This window comes from Mobula hypostoma, chromosome 2, assembly GCF_963921235.1.
Source record: "Mobula hypostoma chromosome 2, sMobHyp1.1, whole genome shotgun sequence".
Taxonomy (NCBI): domain Eukaryota; kingdom Metazoa; phylum Chordata; class Chondrichthyes; order Myliobatiformes; family Myliobatidae; genus Mobula; species Mobula hypostoma.
This window is the reverse complement of record NC_086098.1, coordinates 4,880,046-4,892,625: the sequence shown is the minus strand read 5'-3', so window position 1 is coordinate 4,892,625 and position 12,580 is coordinate 4,880,046. Positions and strand designations below refer to the sequence as shown.

Genomic DNA, 12,580 nt, shown 5'->3' with positions numbered 1-12,580 from the left:
TGCGGTAAAGCATTAACGCTAGCTACTACACTACTGGACGGTTTTAATCAGGAACAAAAGGTTCTATTTTTTTTACCATGGCCCTTCACAGAATTTTAGTTGTTCTTGTTCAACTGCCAAATGTTGTGCTAGATATTTTACTTATCAGATAAAAGTTGAATTTCCAGAATTTCAAACAAAAGATATGATATTTGAAATTAAAATACTGAGCTGGAAATTGTTGCTGGTCTCTATATTTAGAAAGAACAATTTAAAAAATATTGGCATGTAGACATTAAATTGAGCATATAGGCATTAAGAAAGAGGATGTGCTGGAGCTTTTGGAAGGCATTAAGTTAGATAAGTCACCAAGACCAGACAAGATATACCCCAGGCTACTGTGGGAGGCAAGAGAGGAGATTACTGAGTCTCTGGCAATAATCTTTACATCATCAATGGTGACGGGAAAGGTTCCGGAGGATTGGAGGTTGTTCCCTTATTTAAGAAAGGGAGTTGAGGTAGCCCAGGAAGTTATAGACCAGTGAGTCTTACTTCAGTGGTTGGTAAGTTGATGGAGAAGATCCTGAGAGGCAGTATTTATGAGCATTTGGAGAGGCATAATATGATTAGGAATAGTCAGCATGGTTTTGTCAAAGGTAGGTCGTGCCTTACGAGCCTCATTGAATTTTCTGAGGATGTGACTAAACGCATTGATGAAGGTAGAGCAGTAGATGTAGTGTATATGGATTTCAGCAAGGCATTTGATAAGGTACCCCATGCAAGATTAGCCTTGACTTGGCAGTCAAAGTGAAGGATAATCCAAAGAGCTTTTACAGGTATATTAAGAGCAAAAGGATTGTAAGGGATAAAATTGGTCCTCTTGAACATCAGAGTGGTCGGCTATGTGCGGAACCAAAGGAAATGGGGGAGATCTTGAATAGGTTTTTTGCGTATGTATTTACTAAGGAAACTGGCATGAAGTCTATGGAATTAAGGGAAACAAGTAGTGAGCTCATGGAAACTGTACAGATTGAAAAGGAGGAGGTCTTGCTGTCTTGAGGAAAATTAAAGTCGATAAATCCCCGGGACCTGACAGGGTGTTCCCTCGGACCTTGAAGGAGACTAGTGTTGAAATTGCGGGAGCCCTGGCAGAAATATTTAAAATGTTGCTGTCTGCAGGTGAGGAGCCGGAGGATTGGAGAGTGGCTCATGCTGTTCCGTTATTTAAAAAAGGATCGAAAAGTAATCCGGGAAATTATAGGCCAGTAAGTTTAACGTTGGTAGTAGGTAAGTTATTGGAGGGAGTACTAAGAGACAGAATCTACAAGCAGTTGGATAGACAGGGACTTATTAGGAAGAGTCAACATGGCTTTGTGCGTGGTAGGTCACGTTTGACCAATCTGTTGGAGTTTTTCGAGGAGGTTACCAGGAAAGTGGATGAAGGGAAGGCAGTGGATGTTGTCTGCATGGACTTCAGAAAGGCCTTTGACAAGGTCCCGCATGGGAGGTTAGTTAGGAAAATTCAATTGCTAGGTATACATGGAGAGGTGGTAAATTGGATTAGACATTGGCTCGATGGAAGAAGCCAAAGAGTGGTAGTAGAGAATTGCTTCTCCGAGTGGAGGCCTGTGACTAGTGGTGTGCCACAGGGATCAGTGCTGGGTCCATTGTTATTTGTCATCTATATCAATGATCTGGATGATAATGTGATAAATTGGATCAGCAAATTTGCTGATGATACAAAGATTGGAGGTGTAGTAGACAGTGAGGAAGGTTTTCAGAGCCTGCAGAGGGACTTGGACCAGCTGGAAAAATGGGCTGAAAAATGGCAGATGGAGTTTAATACATACAAGTGTGAGTAATTGCATGTTGGAAGGACAAACCAAGGTAGAACATACAGGGTTAATGGTAAGGCACTGAGGAGTGCAGTGGAACAGAGGGATCTGGGATTACAGATACAAAATTCCCTAAAAGTGGCATCACAGGTAGATAGGGTCGTAAAGAGAGCTTTTGGTACACTGGCCTTTATTAATCAAAGTATTGAGTATAAGAGCTGGAATGTTATGATGAGGTTGTATAAGGCATTGGTGAGGCCGAATCTGGAGTATTGTGTTCAGTTTTGGGCACCAAGTTACAGGAAGGATATAAATAAGGTTGAAAGAGTGCAGAGAAGGTTTACAAGGATGTTGGCGGGACTTGAGAAACTCAGTTACAGAGAAAGGTTTATAGGTTAGGACTTTATTCCCTGGAGCGTAGAAGAATGAGGGGAGATTTGATAGAGGTATATAAAATTATGATGGGTATAGATAGAGTGAATGCAAGCAGGCTTTTTCCACTGAGGCAAGGGGAGAAAAAAACCAGAGGACATGGGTTAAGGGTGAGGGGGGGAAAGTTTAAAGGGAACATTAGAGGGGGCTTCTCCACACAGAGTGGTGGGAGTATGGAATGAGCTGCCAGACGAGGTGGTAAATGTGGGTTCTTTTTTAACATTTAAGAATAAATTGGACAGATACATGGATGGGAGGTGTATGGAGGGATATGGTCCGTGTGCAGGTCAGTGGGACTAGGCAGAAAATGGTTCGGCACAGCCAAGAAGGGCCAAAAGGCCTGTTTCTGTGCTGTAGTTTCTATGGTTCTATGGTAAGATTTGTTGAGAAAGTAAGGAGGCATGGGATCCAAGGGGACCTTGCTTTGTGGATCCAGAATTGGCTTGCCCACAGCAGGCAAAGAGTGGTTGTAGATGGGTCATATTCTGCATGGAGGTCGGTCACCAGTGGCATGCCTCTGTTCTGGGACCCCTTCTCTTCGTGATTTTTACAAATGACCCGGATGAGGAAGCGGAAGGATGGGTTAGTAAATTTGCTGATTACAGAAAAGTTGGGGGTGTTGTAGATCGTTTGGAGGTCTGTCAGAGGTTACAGCGGGACATTGATAGGATGCAAAACTGGGCTGAAAAGTGACAGATGGAGTTCAACCCAGATAAGTGTGAGGTGGTTCATTTTGGTAGGTCAAATATGATGGCAGAATATAGTATTAATGGTAAGACTCTTGGCAGTGTGGAGGATCAGAGGGATCTTGGAGTCCGAGTCCATGGGACACTCAAAGCTGCTGCGCAGGTTGACTCTGTGGTTAAGAAGGCATATGGTGTATTGGCCTTCATCAGGCATGGGATTGAGTTCAAGAGCCGAGAGGTAATATTAGAGCTATATAGGATCCTGGTCAGACCCCACTTGGAGTACTGTCCTTATTTCTGTTCACCTCACTACAGGAAGGACGTGGAAACCATAGAAAGGGTGCAGAGGAGATTTACAAGGATGTTGCCTGGATTGGGGAGCATGCCTTATGAGAATAGGTTGAGTGAACTTGGCCTTTTCTCCTTGGAGCGACGGAGGATGAGAGATGACCTGATAGAGGTGTACAAGATAATGAGAGGCATTGATCATATGGATAGACAGAGGCTTTTTTCCAATGGGTAGCACGAGAGGGCACAGTTTTAACATACTTGGAAGTAGGTACAGAGGAGATGTCAGGGGTAAGTGTTTTTGCACAGAGTGGCGAGTGCGTGGAATGGGCTGCCGGCAGTGGTGGTGGAGGCGGATACAATAGGGTCTTTTAAGAGACTCTTGGATAGATACAGGGAGCTTAGAAAAATAAGAGGGCTATGGGTAACCTGAGGTAATTTCTAAAGTAAATACATGTTCGGCACAGCGTTGTGGGCCAAAGGGACTGTATTGTGATGAAGGTTTTCTATGTTTCTAAAACCTAACTAATAATGTCATGCATAGCTTTAAGATGGTCACACTAAAAGAAACTGTGGAGGTGTCTGAATTGGAGAGTACCCGTAAACAAGTGTGGGAATCAGATTCACAAATAGCATGCACCCATAGTTGGTCCTGTATGCATCCTCCGAGGATCGTCACCTTATCGTGATGGAGAAGCTTGTGAGTTCCTGACATCCTGAGAGCAATGCCCCCTGGAGTTTATCCTTCTGACAATTGGCTCCTTGATGGAAAGGTCAGGAGGTGGGGAGAGTCCAGACAACCAAGACCTCAGCGGCGGAACTTGCAAAAGATGATGACACATCGCAGTGGGAGTGAAGGCGGAGGAAGGCTGCAGCAGTGATGGGTTCCCAGTCATTTTACACACCATGCCTCTGGACCCTGACTTGGTTCTGTCCAGGACCGTGTGGTGGCTGCCTGTGCATCAACCTCCCCACGTTAAATGAAGTCACGCATCGGTGTTTGCCAATAATAGACAACCCTTTCGGAGAGCATACTCGATTCAAGTAATCACAATGCGGCTGACTGCTGGTTAATATGATTGCCACATGACCACGGTAGACAGTTGTCTTTTAACACTACTGGAATTTCATTTTTATACCACTTTGGTGCATTTTTCAAATTACTCTTGATGAAGAATTATTCCAAACTGCACATGCAACTCTCTTCAATATGATTGCCCCAGACATTTCAAGAACGATGTTGTCAGAGGTTCAGCAATCTCCTCCCTCACTTCCAACAACAGCCTCAGGTTCCTGATCCAGTGGGGATAACTTGATTCACCTCAGCACTGAACTGGTTCCACCATCTAAGTGCTACACCTGCACAAGCGGGATACATGGATAGTAGGGAAAAGGAGGGCTATGGTCCCAGTGCCTATCAATGGGAGTGGACAATTTAAATGCTTTGGCATGGACTAGATGGGCCAAAGGGCCCTCTTTGTGAGCTGTGCTTTTCTATTATTCTAAATGCCTGTAAATTTTAAAAATGAATCTCAGGGTGGTATATGGTGACATACATGTACTTTGATAATAAATTTACTTTAAACTTTATTATATAAAACAGAGAGGTTAATTTTGGATACAACATTGTTCTTTCAAGGAGATTATTTTTTGTGTCCTCTGTTCTAGAATTCGATACTCTGTCTCGGCTGGGAATCCCAGACCCAGTGAGTTATATAAAGAAGCGATACAAATCGGCATCAATGACCGTATTGAAAGCGGTGTGTGTTGACCAGACCATTGTGGATCAAGTGGAGGCTTCAGTAGAGGAGGCTATCCGTTCTGGCACGTGGGTGGATATACAGGTACTGTTTCTGTGACACAGCCTAAAGCATTCTTCTGAATTAGCAATGCGGATGAAGAAATTGAGATTTCAAATACTATCTGGAAACACTTAATTGGGGGTAAGGGGAAATATGCTATATGCAGGAACTTGGGAGCGTAAATTGGGAGGAGATGGTTCTCAGAGAACTGCGTGCAAAAATGTGGCAAATGTTCAGGGAACATTTGCATAGCGTTCTGCATAGGTATGTTCCATTGAGGCAGGGAATGGATGGTAGGGCAAAAGAATCATGGTGTACAAAGGTTATATAAAATCTAGTTGAGAAGAAAAGAAAAACTTGTGAAACTAGGTTCTGTTAGAACTCTAGAAAATGACAAGGGTGCCAGGAAGGAGCTCAAGAATGAAATTAGGAGAGCTAGGAGGGGCCATGAGAAGGCCTTAGTGAGCAGGATTAAGGAAAACCCTAAGGCTTTCTACAAGTGAAGAGCAAGAGGATGAGCCGTGTGAGAGTAGGACCAATCAGGAGTGAGAGTGGAAAGGTTGCATGGAACCGGAGGAGGTAACGGAGGTACTTAATGAATACTTTGCTTCAGTATTCACCAGTGGAAAGGACCCTGGCAATTGTAGGGCTGACTTACAGTAAAGAGGGTGTACTGGAGCTTTTGAAGGGTATTAAGTTAGATAAGTTGCCGTGACTGGATGAGACATACCCGAGGCTACTGTCGGAAGTGAGGGAGGAGATTGTTGTGCCTGTGGCAATAATCTTTGCATCATCAATAGGGACGGGGGAAGTACCAGAGAATTGGAAGGCTACAAATATTGTTCCCTTGTTCAAGAAAGGGAGTAGAGATAACCCATGGAATTATAGACCAGTGAGACTTATTTCAGTGGTGGGTAAGTTGTTGAAGATCTGATTAGGGACAGTCAGCATGGCTTTGTCAAGGGCAGGTCATGCCTTATGAGCCTAATTGAATTATTTGAGGAGGTAGTAAAACACATTGATGAAGGCAGAGCAGTGGATGTAGAGTTTATGGAGTTCAGTGAGGCTTTGATAAAGTTCCCCATGTGAAGCTCATTCAGAAAGTAATGAGGCATGTGATCCAAGGAGACCTTGTTTTGTGGATCCAGCAGGCAAAGAGTGGTTGTAGATGGTTCATATCCTGTATGGAGGACGGTGACCAGTGGTGTCCGGCAGGGAGCTGTTCTGAGACCCCTCCTCTTTGTGGCACCTCAGCATTCAACACCATAATTCCCTCCAAGCCTGACAAGAAGCTCAGAGACCTCGGCCTTCACCCTGCCTTGTGCAGCTGGATCCTGGAGTTCCTGTTAGATCGCCAGCAGGTGGTAAAAGTGGGCTCCCTCACCTCTGACCCTCTACACAGGAGCCCCCCCCCCACCAGGGCTGTGTCCTAAGCCCCCTCCTTTACTCTCTGTATACCCATGACTGTGTTGCCACCCACAGCTCCAGTCTGCTAATTAAATTTGCAGATGACACTACATTGGCCTTATCTCAACTAATAACGAGGCAGCCTACAGAGAAGAAGTCATCACCCTGATTCAGTGATATCAAGAAAACAATCTTTCTCTCAATGTCGCAAAATCAAAAGAGCTGGTTGTGGACTACAGGAGGAATGGAGATAGGCTAACTCCTATTGACATCATTGGATCTGGGGTTGAGAGGGTGAACAACTTCAAATTCCTCGGCATACACATCACCGAGGACCTCACTTGGTCTGTAGGTACTCGCTGTGTTGTCAAAAAAAGCACAACAGCGCCTCTTTCACCTCAGACTGTTGAAGAAGTTCGGCATGAGTTCCCAAATGCTAAGGTCTTTCTACAGGGGCACAATTGAGAACATCCTGACTAGCTGTATCAATGCGTGGTATGGGAACTGTACTTCGCTCAATCACTGGGCTCTGCAGAGAGTGGTGCGGTCAGCCCAGCACATCTGTGGATGTGAGCTTCCCACTATTCAGGACATTTACAGTTACAGGTGTGTAAAAAGGGTCCAAAGGATCATTGGGGACCAGAGTCACCCCAGCTAAAAGCTGCTACCATCTAGAAAGCAGTACCACAGCACTAAAGGTAGAACCAACAGGCTCTGGGAATGCTTCTTCCACCAGGCCATCAGACTGATTAATTCACGCTGACAAACTGTATTTCTAAGCTATAATGACTGTTCCGTTGTATATCTTGCTGTATGTACTATTTATTAAAAGTTATTATAATTTGCAGATTCAGACGGGGACGTAATGTGAAGGATGTAAGAAATAAAGTCAGTTGAATTCAATTCAATTTTATAAATGGCCTGGATTTTATAAATGTGTTCAAGAGCCGTGCGTTTATGTTACAGCTATATAAGACCTTGGTTAGACCCCACTTGGAGTACTGTGTCGAGTTCTGATCACCTCATTACAGGAAGGATGTGGATACTAAATGGAGAGTGCAGATTTACAAGGATGTTGCCTGGATTGGGGAGCATGCCTTATGAGGCTTTTTCTTAGTGCTGAAATGACTAACACTTCAGTTTTAAGGTGTTTGTAAGTGGTTACAAGGGGGATTTCAGAGGTAAGTTTTTCATAGAGCGAATGGTGGGTGCATAGAATACACTACCAGAAAAGGTGGTAGAGGCGGATACAATAGGGTCTTTTAAGAAGCTCTTGGAACTTAGAAAAATAGAGGGCTATGTGTAGGGAAATTCTCTGCAGTTTCTAAGAGTAGACTACATTGGCCCACAATGTTGTAATGACCAAGAGCCTATAAAGTGCTGTAGATTTCTGTTTTTTTGTTTCTAATGTACCATTCTGGTCGCCTCATTATAGGAAGGATATGGAAGCTTCGGAGAGGGTACATAGCAGATTTACCAGGATCCCGTCTGGACTAAAGAGAGTGTTGGTTTGTTTGTTTGCCTGTTTGTCGATTAGTTGATTGATTTATTGTTTATTTAGAGACATAGGACGTAACAGGCCCTTTCAGCCCAACGAGCCGCACCGTCCAGCAACCCTAGAGGAGAAGTTGAACGAGCTAGGGCCTTTCTCTTTGGAACAAAGTGGGATGAGGTGTGACATAATAGAGGTGTATAGATGATAAGAGCATTCCATCCAGTGGATAACCAGAGACATTTTCCCCAGGGTGGAAAGGGTTAATACGAAATGGCATAATTTTAAAGTGATTGCAGGATAGTATATGGGAGTGTCAGAGGTGGAACACCCTGCCGGGGTGGTGGTAGAGGCAGATAGATTAAGGGCTTTTAAGAAATTTTTAGATAGGCACATGGATGATTTTTAAAAAAAGGAGGGCTATGTTGGAAGGAAGGGTTAGATTGATCTTAGAGTTGATTAAAAGAAGGGCACAATATTGTGGGTGAGGGGGCTGTGCTGTGCTGTAGTGTCCTATGCTCTAAGTAAAATGATCATACGATATCATAGTGTATTAAAACTCAATAAACTGTAATCAAAGATGGAGCAAAGAACATTTTATAGCAAATCAAAAATAAACAGTTTTTTAAGAATTAATGAGCTTCTTAAATGTGCTTTTTCATAAACATATTTATCTTGAGGAAAATACCAGTTATGGTATCTGATCAGTCATTTATGATCGTCTGCTAGTAAACTGAAACTGACCTAGTGAGGTTGCGTTTCATATCCATGCTACCTTCATCAGTCACCGCCTGGTCCCCAGCTCTTGCACAAGATCACGGCGTTTCATATGACTTTACTTCCTGCTTCTATGTTTGGAATGACTACTAAATATTAAAACGACTGTTAAATATTAAAACAATTAAATAAGAATTCTAACTGCAACAATTTGACATCCTTGAGGACTTCGGTGAGGCAGCATATTGGCACAGTTCCATTTACTGGGGTTTTTGAACAATTGGGTATTGGATTATCAGACCTTCATTGTATTTATTATTCTTACGTTAAAGCAGAACAGCCATTGCTTGATAAAGCTACTGTACGAAACAGTGCAGTTTGTGATTTTTATTTTACAATGAGTTGAAAATTTTCTGGTGTTTCAGTTAAAGTTTTCAATTGTGAAACTGATGCCGTAAATTAATAGTAGGGATTGTTCTTACTGACTGATGGGAGGAATTATGATTGTAGTAGAAAGGACTTGACTATCTGTTTGTCAAAGTTAGGTCAGTATCATTGAAAATATGTACTCAGGCACTGGAAGAATGGGGTTAGGAGCTCTCCAACAATAATTGAACTAAAGATCTGGATTGGCCACGGCCCAAATTGGGCTGGGTCTGTGTCTTAATTGGTTGAAGTTGGGCAGATCCAAGTCTGGATTGGTCACAGTGGCATCAGGTCTGGATTTGGATTGACTGCATTTGACCTGGTCTGTATCAGGATTGGCTGAAGTTGGCCTGGGTCTATGAACTGCTACCAGGCTGGGCCTGAGTCTGGATTGGCAACTGTTGCGCACAGATCCATGTGTATATTGGCCTTGATTGGTCCGGGTTTTGTACGTAAGCCAGTGCCAAACAGCAGTTTCCCCACACAGGCTAGTTCTTTGGCATTCAAGTCTGGCAACCGAGGCCTGTACCGGAAAACCAGGCATGATTTGCGGAGAGTTATTTCAAGGGCGAAGAGACAATTTGGAATGAAGTTGGAGGCAACATCGAATGTACGACAACTCTGGCAGGGTCTGCAATGCATTACTTCCTACAAAGCAAAACCCAATAGCATGAATGGCAGTGATGCTTCACTACCAAGTGAACTCAATGTCTTCTATGCCCGCTTTGAAAGGGAGAATACAACTACAGCTGTGAGATTTGTGCTGCACCTGATGACCCTGTGATTTCTGTCTCAGGGGCCGATGTTAGGCTGCCTTTAAAGAGAGAACCCTCACAAGGCAAAAGGTCCTGATGGAGTACCTGGTAAGGCTCTGAAAACCTGTGCTAACCAACAGGCGGGAGTATTCAAGAACATTTTCAGCTTCTCACTATTACGTTCAGGAGTTCCTACTTGCATCAAAAAGGCAACAATTATAGCAGTGCCTAAGAAGAATAATATGAGCTGCATTAATGACTATCGCCCGGTAGCACTCACATCTACAGTGATGAATGCTTTGAGAGGTTGGTCATGACTAGATTGAACTCCTTCCTCAGCAAGGACCTGGACCCATTGCAATTTACCTATTGCTGCAACAGGTCAACAGTAGATGCAATCTCAATGGCTCTTCACATGACTTTAGACCACCTGGACAACACAAACACCTATGTCAGGATGCCATTCATCGACTATAGCTCAGCATTTAATACCATCATTCCCACAATCCTGATTGAGAAGTTGCAGAACCTGGGCCTCTGTACCTCCCTCTGTAATTGGATCCTCGACTTCTAACTGGAAGACCACAATCTGTGCAGATTGGTGATAACATCTCCTCCTTGCTGACAATCAACACTGGGGCACCTCAAGGAGGTGTGCTTAGCCCAATGCTCTACACTCTCTATACCCATGACTCTGTGGCTAGGCATAGCTCAAATACCATCTATAAATTTGCTGATGATACAACCATTGTTGGTAAAATCTCAGATTGTGATGAGAGGGCATACAGGAGCGAGATATGCCAACTAGTGGAGTGGTGTCGCAGCAACAACCTGGCACTCAACGTCAGTAAGGTGCGAGAGCAAATTGTGGACTTCAGGAAGGGTAGGACGAAGGAACACATACCAATCCTCACAGTGAGATCAGAAGTGGAGAGAGTGAGCAACTTCAAGTTCCTGGGTGTCAAGATCTCTGAGGATCTAACCTGGTCCTAACATATCGATGTAGTTATAAAGAAGGCAAGGGAGCAACTATACTTCATTAGGAGTTTGAAGCGATTCGGTATGTCAATAAATACACTCAAAAACTTCTACAGATGTACCGTTGAGGGTATTCTGACAGGCTGTATCACTATCTGGTATGGGTGGGGTGGGGGCAGGGGGCGACTGCACAGGACCGAAAGAAGCTGCAGAGGGTTGTAAATCTAGTCAGCTCCATCTTGGGTACTAGCCTACAAAGTACCCAGGACATCTTCGAGGAGCGGTGTCTCAGAAAGGCAGTGTCCATTATTAAGGACCTCCAGCACCCAGGACTGTTACCATTTCTCACTATTGCGATCAGGTAGGAGGTACAGAAGCCTGAAGGCACACAGTCAGTGATTCAGGAACAGCTTCTTCCCCTCTGCCATCCGATTCCTAAATGGGCATTGAACCCTTGGACACTATGATTATGATCATGAGGACACACAGTCCCCTTTTATTGTCATTTAGTAATGCATGCATTAAGAAATGATAAAAACACTACCTTCCTTTTTAGGTATATATTATTTGTTTTTGCACGATTTTTAATCTATTCAATATATGTATACTGTAATTCATTTACTTTATTATTTTTTTCTTCTATATTATGTATTGCATTGAAGTGCTGCTGCTAAGTTAACAAATTTCACGACACATGCCGATGATAATAAACCTGATTCTGATTCTTTCCACTTTCCAAAACAATGCGGTTCTGTGATTGTTCAGGGGACTTTTTTCCAAGAAGGAAAAGAGAGATGAATTCTTACTCAGTATTTGGTGATGATTGAAGTTTGCATTTGTGGTTACAATCCGAGCATCAGCAACCTTAGTGAGTGACGGAGCAGGTTTGAAGGGTGAATCTTACTATCATTACAGAATGGATGTCTTCAGGATTTCCTTGAACTAAATAAGGCAAAAACAGATTTTTTTGTTTGTTCGTGGCAGTAATAAAAAGAGTGTGAATCTTAGAAATAAACTTGATCATCTGGCCTTACAGAATTTAGGTGTTAAAATTGACTCTGAGCTAAATTTCAAATTATACATTAGCCATATTACTAAGACTGCATTGATTCACTTGAGGAGCATTGCAAAAGTTGTTGTTATTATTATTCCAAACAAACATGTCCATAAGTTCATCAAAAGCGATAGTACATGAAATAATGGTGTAACCATTGTAAGATGACTTGGCAAATGTTTAAAGTTCAAAGTAAATTTGATAGCAAAGAGCAAAACTATTAAATTAATTATTACTTTTTCCTCAATAAAATATTACTTTTTTTCTTCACTAAAAATGCTACCATGCCGATGAGTGATGTTTGATTGTGTACTGTTTTGTGTCCAGCCCCTATTGCCCAGTTTGTTCTCTGTGGAAGATGCCTCCATTTTACTCCAGCAGTTAATGAGGACAATGAACAAGCATTCTGCTTCCAGGATCTTTGCTGATACCATTGTGGTCAGTGAACAATTTATCAGCAGCTGTGTGGCACTGTTTGAGCAGAGGATGCAGCACAAGGCAGAAAAGGTAAAAATCATTTTCAACTTTAGAACCAGTAAAAAGAAATGGTCTTTGTCGGACAGTAGAATATTATTAGACAGCAGCGTCATGTATTTAAAGATCCTAATGTTTAGTTTAAATTGGCGTCAGCATTAGTGAGTAAAATGACCTATCCAGTGTATATGTATGTATACAATACTGTGCAAAAGTTTCAGACACATATTTATAGCTAAGATGCAGAAGACTCTT

General features: G+C 42.8%; 1 protein-coding gene across 1 annotated transcript in view; it reads left to right on the top strand.

Moving 5' to 3' along the window:
* ufl1 (UFM1-specific ligase 1) overlaps nt 1-12,580 on the top strand; it is a 115,343-nt gene that overhangs the window by 51,615 nt on the left and 51,148 nt on the right. The window contains exons 9-10 of the mRNA XM_063033090.1: nt 4,889-5,064; nt 12,179-12,358. Coding sequence (XP_062889160.1) covers nt 4,889-5,064; nt 12,179-12,358 — 356 coding nt within the window. The remainder of the gene's footprint in view (nt 1-4,888; nt 5,065-12,178; nt 12,359-12,580) is intronic.